Raw genomic sequence first — 19,047 nt, forward strand, 5'->3', positions numbered from 1 at the left:
GCTCAATAAGGCTGGTGTTGCGGGTACTTAGACAACGATATATATAATATATACATATGTATAAATACTTAAATACATAGAAAACATCCATGACTCAGGAACAAATATCCATGCTCATCACACGAATAAATGCCCTTACCAGGATTTGAACCCGGGACCATCGGCTTCATAGGCAGGGTCACTACCCACTAGGCCAGACCGGTCGTCAAAAGGATGGATGTATATCATTAAATTCGCTGACAAATGTGATAATGCAATATGCTAATATAGAAAGTTTTTTTTTTTAATTCGGTTAACTTGGGGGTATGGCTAAGTACATTTAAGGAAACTGAATGGCATAGATATGATTTTTATATAAAGTAATTAATAGCGTATTTGTAACATTATCCCCAATCCGCATTGGGCTAGCGTGGGGACTATAGCCCGAGCCCTCTCGTACATGAGAGGAGGCCTGTGCCCAGCAGTGGGACGTATATAGGCTGAATTATTATTATTGTAACATTATAATTAAATCCACCAAACAATCGAAAACTATGTTAATTACATTTCGAATATCGATTATCCGAGATAGTACTTGCGTTAATCTTATACGATCATTTACATTCTTTTGCTTTCATAAGTAATAGTTACTGATTTTTAACCTTTTGACCGCCAAAGACGTCATATGACGCGCGCGGCTACAGCCCAATATCAACCTTCATGCATACCGACAAGGTTCACGATTACGCGCCGCGTGCGATAGGGGTGGCGTTCAAAAGGTTGAAAAGCGTTTTTAGGGTTCCGTAACCAAATGGCAAAAAACGGAACCCTTATAGATTCGTCATGTCCGTCTGTCTGTCCGTTTATGTCACAGCCACTTTTTTCCGAAACTATAAGAGCTATACTGTTCAAACTTGGTAAGTAGATGTATTCTATGAACCGCATTAAGATTTTTACACAAAAATAGAAAAAAAAAACAATAAATTTTGGGGGTTCCCCATACTTAGAACTGAAACTCAAAAAATATTTTTTCATCAAACCCATACGTGTGGGGTATCTATGGATAGGTCTCTAAAAATGATATTGAGGATTCTAATATCATTTTTTTCTAAACTGAATAGTTTGCGCGAGAGACACTTTCAAAGTGGTAAAATGTGTGTCCCCCCCCCCCCCCCCCCCCCCTGTAACTTCTAAAATAACAGAATGAAAAATCTAAAAAAAATATATGATATACATTACCATGCAAACTTCCACCGAAAATTGGTTTGGACGAGATCTAGTAAGTAGTTTTTTTTTTAATACGTCTTAATTGGTAAGGGTCCCGACCCTTCATGGGCGAGTCCGACTCGCACTTGGCCGCTTTTTTCAATAGAAGCACATGTCAAGACTGTTTACCTGTTTTCTAATGCTAAAAAACGAATTGTAGTAGCAATTGTATACACTTATAATAAACATTAATCGATATGTAAACAGGCCCAAAGGCAAGTGTACACACGCTCGTGAAGGTCTAATCAGATAAAAACAAAACATTGATCATCTCCAAAATGGAGTTAATTAGAATACGGGTTTCTTCGAGAACGTTTAATTTAAGCTCAGGAACGCACCCTTGAAATTAACGGACTTAAAAAAAAAACACCGTGTATTTCAAGATATAAAAATATATACAGGTGAAGCCACAATTATTCTGTCCATTAATGAATGTCTGGAATAAAAATGGAATTTATTATAATACCAACCTCTCTCCTGATGTATCTTGCCCTGGCTTCCAGCCGCTACATGGTACACGTACCGACGGTCAAAATCCGGTACACCGTGCTCTATGTGGACCTGTACCAAAATAAATATTATGGGACATTGTTACACAAATCTAGCCCACAGTAAGCTCAATAAGGCATGTGTTGTGTTGTTAAAGTAAACAAAATCTACCCTCAACTGACTTAAGGAGCCATTTGAGGGTAGAACAAAACATTACATGAATTACAAATAATGTAGGTTAAAGTCAGGTTGTTCAGTGACAGCTCCAGGCGGTTTTGTATTTGATTGGTTAACCAATAAATGTTTTAACTACCCGAAAATGTACAAATTGTCGGTTTACTTTTATTTAAACACCTAAAGATACAGAGTATAGACAAAGAGAATTTGAAACAGAGGTGTATTGTCAAAGAAAACTTTGTAGCGACGTAAATTTACTGCCATCTTTCGACACATAATTAAAACTTTTAGAACGCCATTTGACTTTGATCCTTATTCGTTCACTGATATGTGCTCAATTTGTTAAAATATTAAAAAGGCGGCGGAACACATCTTTTCAAAACATTACACCGTATAACTAGCATCCATTAAATTAAATAATTCAATTTAAATTAATATGGAATTTAAAAAGCGGCCCGCCGTTTGTGTGTGGTGGTTAAAAATCAAATCAAATCTAGGTTATGCTGTATAGAACAGAAAAAAATCATAGAAAAAAAATGATCGTCAGAATCCTTATTATACAGAAACACGAGGTTAATTAGCTGAAGCGTTAAGGGAGGGGGGCGGGCAGAAATGGGGAGGGGGGGTCTTATTTACCTTAGAGTCAGAAGGTGGGTGCAGAAATGGAGACCAGTCTTCAGTTTGCGAGCAAAGACTTAGCATTTTGCTTTCGTTGGAGTCAAACAGTGATAGTCTGTAAAAAAATACACATTTTAATGTCAATTAGAGTGTCATAATTAAATAATAAATAAATATTACACAAATTGACTAAGTCCCACAGTAAGCTCAATTAGGCTTATGTTGTAGACAACGATATATTTATTAGGGATGTCACGAATGTCGCAATCTTCACATTAGCGAATGGGCAAGATGCGAATGTCCGAATGCGAATACGAATGTGTATTTAATAGGTAAATGATTTTACTTACATAATACTTCATAAATTAAATTCTTGTCTTCAAAAATTTATGTCATCAGTCATCCCAATAAAAATGGCTAGTGCAACCATTTTTATTGGGATGACTGATGATCAGTGATCGGAACTATGGGAGTAAAACTTTAACAAAACTTGTTAAGCGGACATAAAATAGTGCATACAGCCCTAAAAATATTCATGTCCATAGGGATAGGAATAGTATAGTACTTACAGCCATAAAAATATTTACATTCATAGATATTCGAATATGTTTAAGGCTATAAGCACTCTTTTTACGTCCGCTTAATAAGTTTTGTTAAAGTTTTACTCCCATAGTTCCGATCACTGCGTGATGACAGAAATTTAACAGGAGTTTTCAGAAAATTATGTACCCAACTAGCATGAGGTGTTAAGGAAAGTTAATCACTGTCAGTTTTGTGACGACAATCAAGCATAAAATTTCAATAAAAACTTGGTTTTGGTGTCCATTTCATAAGCTATAAGCGATATTACAATGTAAAAAAAGGTAAAAAGTTGATTTCCATGAAGATTTCATGCTTAATTGCCGTCACAAAACAGGGGCCCTCTGCGGTTTTTATCGATTTTTGACCAATTCCGAGTCATTACTGCTACATTTGCACTAAATATAGAATTATAAGACAAACGGCTATCGATTCGTCGATATTTTTTGTCCATTCTGGTCAGCTGGATTTTAAAATAAATCAACACTTTTTTTTTAAACGTTGTCTACAAAACCACTTTTTTCGTTACTAGATTGCTGTGAAGGATATTACATGTACGAAATCTACACATTTGGGTTTGTCTCTGACGTCTCTAAAAACTGGTCAGAGATTTTAATTTTAAACTAATTAACACAAAAGTTATGGCCAGTAAACCAGTTTTTGGGCTAAAATTGTTCAACTTTGATACCAAATATCTCGAAGACAGTGAATTTTGAAGTAAATGTGGTATACTATATTGCTTACAGCCGTTGCTGTTAATATGATAAGCTACAAAAAACATTAGAAAATTCAGTACTCCTAGTGTACATTTATTCGATAGCGAAACGTGACGTACGCGTTTGCGTTAAGTCTCATTTAGTATGGGATTTAGAAACAGCACGCCAAGCGGAACGTTTTGGAAGCTCAAAATCCCATAAAAAATGAGACTTAACGCAAACGCGTACGTGACGTTACGCCATCTAATAAATTTACACTAGGGGTACAGATCGAAGATCATTGGCGTTACCCCCGTAACTACTCACGCTTATTCTCTATTTCACTAATTCACTATTTTCCAAAAAATCCCTAACACGTCTTAAGTAGTGTAGTCCGCGAGATACAAAACACGACTGAGATGCATAATTGTGAAAACACTAACATATTTTCCTCCATTGTCAGATGCGATTACGTAAATTCAAAAATGCGTAAACAAACTAACGTAAATATTGATTTTATATGTCAATACAATCCCAATGGAAGTTCACATTAGATTGGAGCCATGAAAGACGATGTTTAACATTAGACCTAATTATGTATATTATATTTAACGACCGGTCTGGGCTTGTGGGTAGTGACCCTTCCTATTAAGCCGATGGTACTGGTTCGGATCCCGGCAAGGGCATTTGTTTCTGTCATTAGCACAGATATTTGTTCCTGAGTCTTGGGTGTTTGTATATCATATATATCGTTGTATGAGTACCCAGAACACACGCCTTCTTTAGCTTACTGTGGAACTTAGTCAATCTGTTTAAGTATGTCCTATAAAATTTATTTATTTTATTAATTTATTTTAATTTATCATGGAGATACTGGTACATTACGACTTAGCTAAATCTGTAATTCGGCTTGACATCCCTCCCGCCTCTAAAGCCCTCACGTAATGAATAGACGCCCTCTATTTGCTAGTGCATCACATCATACTTAGGCCGAACAGTGCATCAACAAGTTTACGCATTGTGTTTGACGCCAATACATAACACTCGACAGAATGAAAAAGGCGATTCACGCCTTCAAGCGATCTGATGTCAATCTGTCAATGTACTAATATGTCTATAACGCAGACATACCTGTTCGCATCTAAGCAGCAGGGATAGAGCGGCCGCAACAACGTAAGTGTCACAGTTTCATATTGACACTCATCGAGTAGTGCCCACGCCCCACACTTCCCACACGCTCTTCATGCCTTCAAGCGATCTGTTGTCAATCTGTCAATGTACTAATATGTCTATAACGCAGACATACCTGTTCGCATCTAAGCAGCAGGGATAGAGCGGCCGCAACAACGTAACTGTCACAGTTTCATATTGACTCTCATCGAGTAGTGCCCACGCCCCACACTTCCCACACGCTCTTCATGCCTTCAAGCGATCTGATGTCAATCTGTCAATGTACTAATATGTCTATAACGCAGACATACCTGTTCGCATCTAAGCAGCAGGGATAGAGCGGCCGCAACAACGTAAGTGTCACAGTTTCATATTGACACTCGTTGAGGAGTGCCCACACTTCCGACACGCTCTTCATGCCTTCGAGCGATCTGTTGTTAATCTGTCAATTTATTTACCATATTAATTTTGATACCGTTCATACGCGTCACAAACATGAAATAGCTGAAATTCGTTTGTCTTCTGTCACTTAGAAATTGTATAAAATATACACATGTATTATTATATTGACGTGACAATGACATAATATTTTTTTTATTTAGTTCATATTACTTTTAAAAGATATAAATTTATTTGTGACCATATGTAAAACAAAGTCTAATGGAAAATTGGTTTTAATTTAAGTTGAAGAATTAGCTGATACTTACACTGACTATGCGATCCCCTACGAAGATGTCGTCTTTTGCGATGGCGCTACCCGGAGATATTTTACTGATGAAAATACCTGGTAGAGATATTTGAAAATTAAGTACTTTATTTAAAAAAATATTAAAACACAAAACAAATGCAAGTTTATGTAAAACGGAATTGAAAAAAATTTGGTTGTTAACTAGTCAGACGCTAAGTTTGCCTACTTCAGCGGTGGCAGCATGGTTCCATTATTATCACTTGTCACTATACCCGTCACTTTCGCGCTTACATACTTGTTAGAACGTGACAGCCGTGGTGACAAATGATAAAAATCCGACCATCTTAGCCCTACAGCTCTCAATGGTTAGATTATTTTGACTATCGTGTACGAGAGTGTACATGAACTTCAGTAACAGCGCGTGGCGGCGGCGGGGAGGAAGGGAGAGCCAGGAGTCAGGGAGGCTACTGACCGTGCTGCAGGTGCAAGGCGCTGGTGTCGGCGCGGCGCAGCGGGCGGTGCAGGCGGCGCGCGGCGGCGCGCTGCAGGCGGAGCTGCGCGGCGCCGCGCGTGGCGGCGGCGGGGAGGAAGGGAGAGCCAGGAGTCAGGGAGGCTACTGACCGTGCTGCAGGTGCAAGGCGCTGGTGTCGGCGCGGCGCAGCGGGCGGTGCAGGCGGCGCGCGGCGGCGCGCTGCAGGCGGAGCTGCGCGGCGCCGCGCGTGGCGGCGGCGGGGAGGAAGGGAGAGCCAGGAGTCAGGGAGGCTACTGACCGTGCTGCAGGTGCAAGGCGCTGGTGTCGGCGCGGCGCAGCGGGCGGTGCAGGCGGCGCGCGGCGGCGCGCTGCAGGCGGAGCTGCGCGGCGCCGCGCGTGGCGGCGGCGGGGAGGAAGGGAGAGCCAGGAGTCAGGGAGGCTACTGACCGTGCTGCAGGTGCAAGGCGCTGGTGTCGGCGCGGCGCAGCGGGCGGTGCAGGCGGCGCGCGGCGGCGCGCTGCAGGCGGAGCTGCGCGGCGCCGCGCGTGGCGGCGGCGGGGAGGAAGGGGGAGCCAGGAGTCAGGGAGGCTACTGACCGTGCTGCAGGTGCAAGGCGCTGGTGTCGGCGCGGCGCAGCGGGCGGTGCAGGCGGCGGGCGGTGCAGGCGGCGCGCGGCGGCGCGCTGCAGGCGGAGCTGCGCGGCGCCGCGCGTGGCGGCGGCGGGGAGGAAGGGGGAGCCAGGAGTCAGGGAGGCTACTGACCGTGCTGCAGGTGCAAGGCGCTGGTGTCGGCGCGGCGCAGCGGGCGGTGCAGGCGGCGCGCGGCGGCGCGCTGCAGGCGGAGCTGCGCGGCGCCGCGCGTGGCGGCGGCGGGGAGGAAGGGGGAGCCAGGAGTCAGGGAGGCTACTGACCGTGCTGCAGGTGCAAGGCGCTGGTGTCGGCGCGGCGCAGCGGGCGGTGCAGGCGGCGCGCGGCGGCGCGCTGCAGGCGGAGCTGCGCGGCGCCGCGCGTGGCGGCGGCGGGGAGGAAGGGGGAGCCAGGAGTCAGGGAGGCTACTGACCGTGCTGCAGGTGCAAGGCGCTGGTGTCGGCGCGGCGCAGCGGGCGGTGCAGGCGGCGCGCGGCGGCGCGCTGCAGGCGGAGCTGCGCGGCGCCGCGCGTGGCGGCGGCGGGGAGGAAGGGGGAGCCAGGAGTCAGGGAGGCTACTGACCGTGCTGCAGGTGCAAGGCGCTGGTGTCGGCGCGGCGCAGCGGGCGGTGCAGGCGGCGCGCGGCGGCGCGCTGCAGGCGGAGCTGCGCGGCGCCGCGCGTGGCGGCGGCGGGGAGGAAGGGGGAGCCAGGAGTCAGGGAGGCTACTGACCGTGCTGCAGGTGCAAGGCGCTGGTGTCGGCGCGGCGCAGCGGGCGGTGCAGGCGGCGCGCGGCGGCGCGCTGCAGGCGGAGCTGCGCGGCGCCGCGCGTGGCGGCGGCGGGGAGGAAGGGGGAGCCAGGAGTCAGGGAGGCTACTGACCGTGCTGCAGGTGCAAGGCGCTGGTGTCGGCGCGGCGCAGCGGGCGGTGCAGGCGGCGCGCGGCGGCGCGCTGCAGGCGGAGCTGCGCGGCGCCGCGCGTGGCGGCGGCGGGGAGGAAGGGGGAGCCAGGAGTCAGGGAGGCTACTGACCGTGCTGCAGGTGCAAGGCGCTGGTGTCGGCGCGGCGCAGCGGGCGGTGCAGGCGGCGCGCGGCGGCGCGCTGCAGGCGGAGCTGCGCGGCGCCGCGCGTGGCGGCGGCGGGGAGGAAGGGGGAGCCAGGAGTCAGGGAGGCTACTGACCGTGCTGCAGGTGCAAGGCGCTGGTGTCGGCGCGGCGCAGCGGGCGGTGCAGGCGGCGCGCGGCGGCGCGCTGCAGGCGGAGCTGCGCGGCGCCGCGCGTGGCGGCGGCGGGGAGGAAGGGGGAGCCAGGAGTCAGGGAGGCTACTGACCGTGCTGCAGGTGCAAGGCGCTGGTGTCGGCGCGGCGCAGCGGGCGGTGCAGGCGGCGCGCGGCGGCGCGCTGCAGGCGGAGCTGCGCGGCGCCGCGCGTGGCGGCGGCGGGGAGGAAGGGGGAGCCAGGAGTCAGGGAGGCTACTGACCGTGCTGCAGGTGCAAGGCGCTGGTGTCGGCGCGGCGCAGCGGGCGGTGCAGGCGGCGCGCGGCGGCGCGCTGCAGGCGGAGCTGCGCGGCGCCGCGCGTGGCGGCGGCCCGCAGCGCCGCCGCGCATGCGCCCGCGCGCGCCCAGCCGGCGGCCCCGCCGCCTACCACGCGGTCCAGCACTCTGTACGACAGATAAATTATTACTTCCACATTTCAATATTCACAGACTCCCGTGAGTCTCTAGGAGACTTGCACCGACGTCGAGAAATCGAAAATCGTTAAAGATAAAGGTAAAGATAGTATATTTTCCAAGTGGGCATATTACAATGCGCTTATAAACGTCAAATAAAGCTACGCCGGCTCTAACCCTACGCCTCTGATCCAGGAAGATTTAAATCCCTTCTAAATCCTCCCAATATGGGACCGGCGAGAAACTCGGACTCGTTATAAGTAAGGTTCGCCCCTGCCCCCGGCTAACTCCGACTCTAGCTCGCCATCTGCTTTGGGACCGCTCAGTTCTACGTCGATCAAGTCCCACTTGTGGATAATACTCACTTGATCTTTCCTTCAGCCACCGAACCTTTGGCCACCGAAGTGACATAAACGCTGGGGTCGTTGGGAAAGTAAGGCTCATCTCTACCGCCGGCCAGTTCTACGCCGAGCTCGCCGTCTGCGTTGGGGCCGCTCAGTTCTACGTCGATAACTTCCCACTCTATGTCCTGTGTAAAAATAATAGCGAAGATTTATTTATAGTACTAGATGTGTGAAGCTTGGGCTTCGAACTTGACAGCTAATGAAAGGTATTTTATGGCTGTGTATATGTATTATGCGGTATCGACACGAGTACTAATCGTCAAAACAGAAACATAAATGAATAGTGAATTTGACTTGAGCGCACGATTTAGAGATAAAATTTAAAAAAAAACCCTTGAACGCCCATGGCGCCGCGCGTCGGCCAGCTCGCCCACCATGGCGCCCCTCTCCTGCACACGACACATTATATACTACACCTGCACATGGTCGACAGCCGTGTCGCGATGGTCGCGGCGCGCGTGCTCAGCGGTGGCGCCACCGTGGCGCCGCGCGTCGGCCAGCTCGCCCACCATGGCGCCCCTCTCCTGCACACGACACATTATATACTACACCTGCACATGGTCGACAGCCGTGTCGCGATGGTCGCGGCGCGCGCGCTCAGCGGTGGCGCCACCGTGGCGCCGCGCGTCGGCCAGCTCGCCCACCATGGCGCCCCTCTCCTGCACACGACACATTATATACTACACCTGCACATGGTCGACAGCCGTGTCGCGATGGTCGCGGCGCGCGCGCTCAGCGGTGGCGCCACCGTGGCGCCGCGCGTCGGCCAGCTCGCCCACCATGGCGCCCCTCTCCTGCACACGACACATTATATACTACACCTGCACATGGTCGACAGCCGTGTCGCGATGGTCGCGGCGCGCGCGCTCAGCGGTGGCGCCACCGTGGCGCCGCGCGTCGGCCAGCTCGCCCACCATGGCGCCCCTCTCCTGCACACGACACATTATATACTACACCTGCACATGGTCGACAGCCGTGTCGCGATGGTCGCGGCGCGCGCGCTCGGCGGTGGCGCCGCGCGTCGGCCAGCTCGCCCACCATGGCGCCCCTCTCCTGCACACGACACATTATATACTACACCTGCACATGGTTGACAGCCGTGTCGCGATGGTCGCGGCGCGCGCGCTCGGCGGTGGCGCCGCCGTGGCGCCGCGCATCGGCCAGCCCGCCATCCATGGCGCCCCTCTCCTGCACACGACACATTATATACTACACCTGCACATGGTCGACAGCCGTGTCGCGATGGTCGCGGCGCGCGCGCTCAGCGGTGGCGCCACCGTGGCGCCGCGCGTCGGCCAGCTCGCCCACCATGGCGCCCCTCTCCTGCACACGACACATTATATACTACACCTGCACATTGTCGACAGCCGTGTCGCGATGGTCGCGGCGCGCGCGCTCGGCGGTGGCGCCGCCGTGGCGCCGCGCGTCGGCCAGCTCGCCCACCATGGCGCCCCTCTCCTGCACACGACACATTATATACTACACCTGCACATGGTTGACAGCCGTGTCGCGATGGTCGCGGCGCGCGCGCTCGGCGGTGGCGCCGCCGTGGCGCCGCGCGTCGGCCAGCTCGCCCACCATGGCGCCCCTCTCCTGCACACGACACATTATATACTACACCTGCACATGGTTGACAGCCGTGTCGCGATGGTCGCGGCGCGCGCGCTCGGCGGTGGCGCCGCCGTGGCGCCGCGCGTCGGCCAGCTCGCCCACCATGGCGCCCCTCTCCTGCACACGACACATTATATACTACACCTGCACATGGTTGACAGCCGTGTCGCGATGGTCGCGGCGCGCGCGCTCGGCGGTGGCGCCGCCGTGGCGCCGCGCGTCGGCCAGCTCGCCCACCATGGCGCCCCTCTCCTGCACACGACACATTATATACTACACCTGCACATGGTTGACAGCCGTGTCGCGATGGTCGCGGCGCGCGCGCTCGGCGGTGGCGCCGCCGTGGCGCCGCGCGTCGGCCAGCTCGCCCACCATGGCGCCCCTCTCCTGCACACGACACATTATATACTACACCTGCACATGGTTGACAGCCGTGTCGCGATGGTCGCGGCGCGCGCGCTCGGCGGTGGCGCCGCCGTGGCGCCGCGCGTCGGCCAGCTCGCCCACCATGGCGCCCCTCTCCTGCACACGACACATTATATACTACACCTGCACATGGTTGACAGCCGTGTCGCGATGGTCGCGGCGCGCGCGCTCGGCGGTGGCGCCGCCGTGGCGCCGCGCGTCGGCCAGCTCGCCCACCATGGCGCCCCTCTCCTGCACACGACACATTATATACTACACCTGCACATGGTTGACAGCCGTGTCGCGATGGTCGCGGCGCGCGCGCTCGGCGGTGGCGCCGCCATGGCGCCGCGCGTCGGCCAGCTCGCCCACCATGGCGTCCCGCTCCTGTACAATACAATTTACATCTAGGTTACAACTCAACGATATTTCCACGTGTGTTTAATGAATAAAGCCCTGGGTTCCGATAATTAATAAAAGTACATTATTGACGAGACTCGAAGGTAGCTACTTGCTGGCTGAGGATTAATTTTAAACGAGTTCAGAGTGGGTTTAATTAAATTGTATCCGAAGCCAGCAATTAACCGTCCAGCCGAGTGTTTTTCTCAAAAATGGTGCATGGAAATAAATACAACATATTAAAACTATTTTTCCTACTCCTCTACTGTTATCTATCATTTATACATTCATGAACACGAATATAAGAACCTACATAAAAGGTTTGAAGAAAAGTCTATATTGTCTATTCCTCATAACAGCATTTGTGTGTTAAAATCGCTATAACGATACTGTGACTAATGGCTACCAACCTAACAAAATCAAATTTAATACAGTTTCAAACTAAGTGCATTGCTGCCAACTTACAAAATATTCATTTGGTTGCATAGTAGAAACAATTGCTTCATAAGTCAGAAACACTCACGTGACACCCGTAATATAACAATACCCATAGACTACGAAGACCGCTTAGCGTCGCTTGTTAGTCTCCATAGGCCACTGGGGCCAAAATCGAGAAACAAACAGTCCAAAAATGTAATTTAGCAAAGAACAAGTACCAGAGCCTCATGACTTACGAGAAGGTGTCGCTGACCAGGACCGCGGCAGGCCGGGCACGTAAGAATGTATGCTCGCCTCGCGTATCTTAGCTGTATACTTTCGGTTTGTTTACCTATATGATTCTACACTAGTTTAAAGTATAATTTTTTTTTGTACAAAAATTTGGCTTTTATAGAATTTATCAATAACCACGGGAATATAGCGTAATAAAGTACACCCGCCATTCTGACAGTCAGAATGGCGCGTGTACTGTTTTTTTGGTGATAGCTTTAAGTACCGTGAGGTAAAATTTTTTTTAAAGGAGGTACTAAATAGTACAAATTAGGTACAAAAATATGGTATGGTTTTCATTCAATTTTATTTAGGTACAGCCGCCATTCTGCCTCTAACGCTTATTCGAGTAATTAAATGATTCGAATAATTTTAGGTTTAGTCGTATTGGGATAAATGAATATTATGGAACAATCAATAGGAGTATTAGACAAGACATCAAAAAGGTCAATAAGTTTAGATTTCGTCAAATGTTGATACCTAAATTTTTTATAAGGATGGTGCTCCAGATGTCAAAGGCAATATCATGGTACTCAGCTCTTTAGAGTGCCCAAATGTTATTATTTCATACAGCGTAAAACATTCAGTTTCTGACCCCATTTCCGTTAAAACCATGAACTCACTCAACCATGAATCATGAACTCATGAAATTATGCCTCCTCAATTTCAAGACACAATCTTCTACCTCTATCATTAAGGCGCTCATGTAATGATCTGGTATTTTTATTCCAAGTAATTAATAATCTTGTAGATGCTCCTGAACTTCTACATAATATAGGTTTTCGAGTGCCTCGTAGAACAGAACGTAGCTGTCGGAGTAAAATGCTGTTCAGTGTTGGAATATGTCGAACTAAATATGCACAGCAATCATACATTGGACGCGCATGCAGGTTGTATAATGAAAAGTGTATGAACGCGGATATATTTGGCAGTCCGTTAGGGTTATTTAAGAAAAAGGTTTATTCTTTATTAAATGAGTGTGAAAATTAGGTTTAGCTATCACATTATTTGTTATCTTTTATAGTTGTTATACTCGGATAGCAATTCATAGTATTAAGTTTATTATAAAATGTTTTACATATAGGAAACTATAGCTCTATATCATAAGAAATTCTAGCTGTAGCTTATTTACTTATATGTTTTATAAGACTGTTTGTTTCTAAATAAATAAAATAAAATAAAACTCACCTTTCGTAATCTGTTGCAGAGTGCTTTGACGCTCTCTCGCTCTTGCAGCAGTTTGTCTCGTTCGGAGAACGCCCAGTCTCGACGCCGTTTCGATACCTAAGTGAAAAACAATGTTTTTTTTTTAAATAAATAGTCATCTTTTTTAGATTGCTAACTCTAATCAAATGGATTACCTACTGTATAAGCAAAATGAAAGGGTTTTATCGGGCAAAGCGTATGGTGAGTTAAGCCTTATGCAAAACCCATATAAAACCCTTTGAAAGGGATAGTAGCTTGGTCCCGGCTTAGTCGTATAAACTGTAAATTTTATGAATAAATAATGACAATTCTATGTCATAAAAATCGTCATGTACATCGTTTTATAGGTATTCAGGAGTGGGGATTTCAAAACTGTTAACCATTGTGGAATCCAAGATGGCGGCACAGCCGGCCTAGCTAAGGTGACAATCGCTACGACAATGAAACGCTCTGTGTCTCTCTATCACTGTTCCATATTAATGCGAAATTGACGGTTGCGTTTCGATCGCTACGCATGCATGCATGTTGGCTACGCGGCCTGAACGGTTATCGTTTCATATTTTAGGGAGTGCAGATTTCAAAAATCATTACTATTTTAGAATACAAAATGGCCGCCACGTACTTAGTCATAAAAAACGTCATGGATATCGTTTTATAGGTTTTTGAAAATGGTTTGTTTCATATTCCAAGATGGCGATCACTTGCTTTTTTCGTAAAAGTAATCATCATAATTGACACATACAACAATAATAAAAGTTGATACACATACCTCGGCCTCGCGTTGCGCGTCACTCAGGTCTGCGACAGCGCGGTCGAGCTGCTTGCGTAGTCGCTGCAGCTCCTGGTTGGCTTGTTCGAGGTTGTCCACGCGCTCTTTGTCGGCGCCGTCGCCGGACATGCCCACTAGACCTGCAAAATACCAAAAAAGGTCAGGTGTAGTAAAACAACGTGAAAATTTTGAAGTATGACATAAGATATCATTCCTGAAGATCCAATAGTTCCGACACATGACACAAACATAAATCACAACCCTTCCCGTAATCAGGTAACCCTTATCAACAAGTATCCGTTAAAAAAGATTTCTTTGATACACACTTTTTGCTAACAGTACTTCTTCTATGTTTATCAAGTACCTCCCGAGACCTTTCTAAAAAGTTTAAACGCAATATGTATTTGTTTTTCCATTGAGGAGTTCCCTTGGCTACCTTCCAACTGCATCATCTTATCGGGTTCATGTTAGTATATTTTTGCATTGACATACAAAAATATAGAAGTTCGACAAATATCAACAGAGTCACCGGGAAGTGAATTAGTCAAACAGAGTGAACATGAAATTAAAGTTATACTTAATAGCACATTACTACAGAGGCCGGGAAACGAAGGGATGCAGGCCAAGTAGGTATAGACCGCCGAGCGTAGCGAGGCCGGTTAAGGATACGCGGCCGGCAACCCCGATTCTAGCCGAGATTTGTATAGTGTTTTTTCTCAAACTTGCAATGAAAAAAAAATTTAATCATTTGTTTTATTCGTAGTTCTACACAGAAAATCACTACTATTTTATGGTTGAATGCCAAGACGTTGTGTCACAATTTGACGTTGAAAAACAAAAGAAGGTGGCTTTATAGGCCTAGGCGTGTAAGGCTGTATGAAATTCATTTACATATCGTCTTCACTCATCGCACCGGATACGTAGTATTTCCGGACCTAATTTGAAGTAAGTCATGTCAACATTTCATTGCAAGTTTAAGAAAAGTATTCTCACCTTGTAACTTATCCAACGAGGGATCATTGGAGTGTTGTCCGTTGAGGAACCCGTCGGTACCAACACCGCTTGCGAGCCCCAAGTGGTGATACGCTGAGTTGTCTTGTCTGTTAATAACAATTGGTTTATGCTATTATTGCGGTTTGACGACCGGTTTGGCCTAGTGGGTAGTGACCCTGCCTACGAAGCTGATGGTCCCGGGTTCAAATCCTGGTAAGGGCATTTATTCGTGTGATGAGCATGGATATTTGTTCCTGAGTCATGGGTGTTTTCTATGTATTTAAGTATTTATAAATATTTATATATTATATATATCGTTGTCTAAGTACCCTCAACACAAGCCTTATTTAGCTTACTATGGGACTTAGGCAATTTGTGTAATAATGTCGTATAATTATTTTTTTTTTTTTTATTATAATACCAAAATAACAAACTCTTGTGCTCAAAAAAATAGGCCTATTACAGCTTCGCTCGTTGTGCAAGATATTATTTCACTCGTACGTTGGACATGTATTAGTTGAGACGATTCAACTTACCGAGATTTTCCTAGTGTGGAAGTGTTCTGTGGAGTCTTCAAGTCTGTGCACTCCTTGATGGCGCGGTCGCGGTCCACGAGTGCGGACTCGATCTCGCGACGAAGACTCTCCGCCTGTTCAAAATGTAATACTATTTTTCTACTCGTCGACTGAAATGGTTGAATTAAGATTTCGTATTGGGAGCATGCACGATGGCAGCGCCGCTTAGCGATCGCAACTAATGGGGAGCTGTCAAATAATGAGCTCAACAAAATAAAGATTATTCCTTAATTTTTTTTAATATAATACAGTTACCTATGTGCGGAATCTTTTTGTCTTTAATGTTTAACACACTTGACTTTTGCTTTACTGAAAATAGTCAGAATTATCTGTGTATTTTATATTATCCGGTTAATTTTCTTCGTCGTTGTTTCGAACAAATTCAATTAAAAATTGTATTTTTCATTATGTTTTGATGGCCCACTTCGTGATCCTCTTCCTGGGGATACATATGATGCTTTCCAGTATAAAAGTTTTGCCCTCCTTCACAGGTTTTAATCAACTCATTTTACCTACTTCTACTTTTTTTTTTTTTTTTTTTGTAGTGACCCTGCCTACGAAGCCGATGGTCCCGGGTTCAAATCCTGGTAAGGGCATTTATTCATGTGATGAGCATGGATATTTGTTCCTGAGTCATGGGTGTTTTCTATGTATTTAAGTATTTATAAATATTTATATATTATATATATCATTGTCTAAGTACCCTCAACACAAGCCTTATTGAGCTTACTGTGGGACTTAGTCAATTTGTGTAATAATGTCCCATAATATTTATTTATTATTTATTTATTTTATTTATATGTTCTTTCGCTTATCACACATTTGTTGTGACAGACAACAGACAACTCTGCGTGCCAAAAGTATATGTTTCTGACAGGCTTTCTGTGTATTATAAAGGTAACCTCTGCACTATTATAATATGAGCTGAGATATATATACTAGATATAGGTATATAAGTATCACCTGTAAAGCTTGTGCGCGTTGCTCTTCTCTAGAGAGCTGTAACGCGGCTTCCAAAGCAGCCACCCTCTTCATCGCCGCCTGAAGGTCGTCGGTGAGTTTCTCCATCTCTTTGTGCACTGTGTCCCTGTAACAAACTTACTTGTTAATACAGTTTTTTTTCTTAATTTTTATAGAGGCTTCTGTACACTCGTGGTGACCATGCCAGCCTCATAGGAGAGTTCACATGTGTAACTAACCCTCAGACCTATACTCTGTATCTTTAGGTATTTAAATAAAAGTAAATAAAATATACCCTCAAATAGCTCCTTAAGCCAGTTGAGGGTAAATGAAAATATTATATGATCAAATAATGGTTAAAAGTCAGGTCATTCAGTGACAGACTCAGGCGGTTTTGTATTTGGTTGGTTAACTAATAAATGTTATAACTACCCAAAAATGTACAAATTGTTTGGTTACCTTTATTTAAATACCTAAAGGTACAGAGTATACGTGCAAGATATATTTTGAAATATGTAAATATTTTCTGAGCTCCTTCTGATGGCGGTTGAGAAAGCAAGATATTTAAGGATAAAGAACTGTCCATAATATTTCCTAACATGTTTTTTCGCCGAAATATTGACCCAATTATTTTTTTAAGAAGCAGAAACGTCTGCGAACGATGCTATTAAACTTAGAATAAATTTAAAAGTGGAAAAATTACTGTCTTGGGTGAGACTTGAACTCACGGCCTCTGGATCGATACTCCAACGCTCTGCCATCTGAGCCACCAAGACCTCATCCATAGGCAGCAAATTTTCCACCATATGGGTCTAGGGGACCCTAGCGACATCTACCGTAAGAAAGTTACACTTCTTAGACGGCTACCGGAGTTCCAAGTCATATTGGAAATTCACCAGACCATAAAATACAAGAATGTCAGAGACAGATTTTGGATATTGACCCAATGTTCCTTACCCAGAGCATTAAATTGTGCGAGAGTCGATGTGCCTGTAACAGGGCTCGGAACCAGTATTGAAATACCTGTTAATATCCTTCCAAAACCGTTATATTATTTGGTTCCTTAAAAACCGGTTAATTCACGGAACGCGAACTAAAAAAATACGTTCTCTCTCCTAAGCGGTAAGAGGCAACGGAATTTTATGGTTTGTGGGGAACGATATAATACCGGTTACTCTCAGCTTCCAGAGACTCTCGGTTAAATACGTGAAAGAGATAGCAATACTTACTCGTTCTATCACGCTTCAATATTTTCAATTTAACAGGTTAATTTCGTTCCACAAAAACGGAAGGCGAACAAATTTGGCATAAACCGGCATCTCAATAGAACAGTTCCCTAACCGGTAACCGCAAACGGAAACGGAACTCTTTACGTTTCCAAGTGAAAGAACGAAACCGGTTTGAAAAAATAAAACGGTTTCCGAGCCCTGCCCTGTAATGGCATTATTGGTTGTATTGACAGGTCTAGTGACCGCATGCCACATGTACACGGCGGTACATTAAGCTTGTAGGTTATTAATGGCGTTTGGATCGTACACACTTTTGGGAATGTTTTTATGAGAAAAAAAATAGGGTTCAAGTATGTATTAGAAGTAATTAGTTAAATTAAATTTCATTTCTCCACTACCTAAACGTTGTCTGGAAGAGATCGCTCTGTAGCGATAAGGCCGCCTGTTGTTTACCTCTATCTTCATGTATTATATATGTTTCCATTTTTTTTTTTCAAAGGTTGTGCAATAAAGAGGATTTGTATTTGTATCCTTGTGTTACTAAGCGACCTCGCTGAGATGTTTTGATTATTCTCAATATAAAATTACCTCTCGCTCATTATGAGCGTGTACTCCGCCATGGCCGCGTTCCGCTCGTCCGTCAGCCTCTTCATATCGGCTCGCTCCCGGGCGCCGCCCTCCCACTGGCGGACTACGTTTGCTACTTGCTGTTTGAGAGTATTTCGCTCGCGGATCTGTGTGAAACAAAAAATAAGTGATAATGGTGTCTCTTTACCAATTTTAAAAATACAAGTTAGAAACTCAGCATCCCTATTCTTGAATGCAATAAGATAAAAGTAGTTTATATGGCTGCTACACAATGAAAGGCATTAAAATACGAGTGCGGCTTTAAGAAACGAACGAAGTGAATTTCTTAAAAGGACCACACGAGTACACAATGTTATCTACACACATAGTATACATTTTCTATGATATATTTACTAACTTCATAATTCAGCCAACATTGGGGCATCGTTGCTCTCTTGGCGGAACTCGCGGATATAAGGTAGGGTCTCCAAAATATCTTTATCGCTCATTTTACACAATTTTTTTGCCATAGTTTAAAAACAACAAAACAATTTAATTTTATACTTAAAACTAATTAAAATATAAACTGTAAGTCAACTGACGGTAAATGAAAACTTTTCCACTTGTGTCATCCGTAGTTTTTTTTTTAATTCAGAGACAAACTAGAGTTGGGGACCGATTTCTGTATTATCCGATACAAGCTAACATGCGATATTTGTCAAAATTATATGCAATTAACATTTAATTTCGAATTAAACGTCATCTCGACTGATATTAGAATAGAGGTCAACTCGA

General features: G+C 46.2%; 1 protein-coding gene across 1 annotated transcript in view; it reads right to left on the reverse strand.

Annotated features, from left to right (window-relative positions):
- The window catches only part of LOC133526607 (disks large homolog 5), a 49,003-nt gene that overhangs the window by 20,886 nt on the left and 9,070 nt on the right, over positions 1–19,047 (reverse strand). The window contains exons 8-33 of the mRNA XM_061863298.1: positions 18,274–18,419; positions 16,460–16,583; positions 15,458–15,570; positions 14,922–15,028; positions 13,929–14,068; positions 13,142–13,237; positions 11,132–11,233; positions 10,997–11,098; positions 10,862–10,963; positions 10,727–10,828; positions 10,592–10,693; positions 10,457–10,558; positions 10,322–10,423; positions 10,187–10,288; positions 10,052–10,153; positions 9,911–10,018; positions 9,658–9,759; positions 9,523–9,624; positions 9,388–9,489; positions 9,247–9,354; positions 8,792–8,955; positions 8,236–8,417; positions 5,681–5,757; positions 5,285–5,415; positions 2,548–2,644; positions 1,716–1,806 (exon numbers count right to left, since the gene is read on the reverse strand). Of these exons, the coding sequence (XP_061719282.1) occupies positions 1,716–1,806; positions 2,548–2,644; positions 5,285–5,415; positions 5,681–5,757; positions 8,236–8,417; positions 8,792–8,955; positions 9,247–9,354; positions 9,388–9,489; positions 9,523–9,624; positions 9,658–9,759; positions 9,911–10,018; positions 10,052–10,153; positions 10,187–10,288; positions 10,322–10,423; positions 10,457–10,558; positions 10,592–10,693; positions 10,727–10,828; positions 10,862–10,963; positions 10,997–11,098; positions 11,132–11,233; positions 13,142–13,237; positions 13,929–14,068; positions 14,922–15,028; positions 15,458–15,570; positions 16,460–16,583; positions 18,274–18,419 (2,908 nt within the window). The remainder of the gene's footprint in view (positions 1–1,715; positions 1,807–2,547; positions 2,645–5,284; positions 5,416–5,680; positions 5,758–8,235; positions 8,418–8,791; positions 8,956–9,246; positions 9,355–9,387; positions 9,490–9,522; positions 9,625–9,657; positions 9,760–9,910; positions 10,019–10,051; positions 10,154–10,186; positions 10,289–10,321; positions 10,424–10,456; positions 10,559–10,591; positions 10,694–10,726; positions 10,829–10,861; positions 10,964–10,996; positions 11,099–11,131; positions 11,234–13,141; positions 13,238–13,928; positions 14,069–14,921; positions 15,029–15,457; positions 15,571–16,459; positions 16,584–18,273; positions 18,420–19,047) is intronic.

The sequence above is a fragment of the Cydia pomonella genome, chromosome 16, assembly GCF_033807575.1.
Source record: "Cydia pomonella isolate Wapato2018A chromosome 16, ilCydPomo1, whole genome shotgun sequence".
Classification (NCBI taxonomy): domain Eukaryota; kingdom Metazoa; phylum Arthropoda; class Insecta; order Lepidoptera; family Tortricidae; genus Cydia; species Cydia pomonella.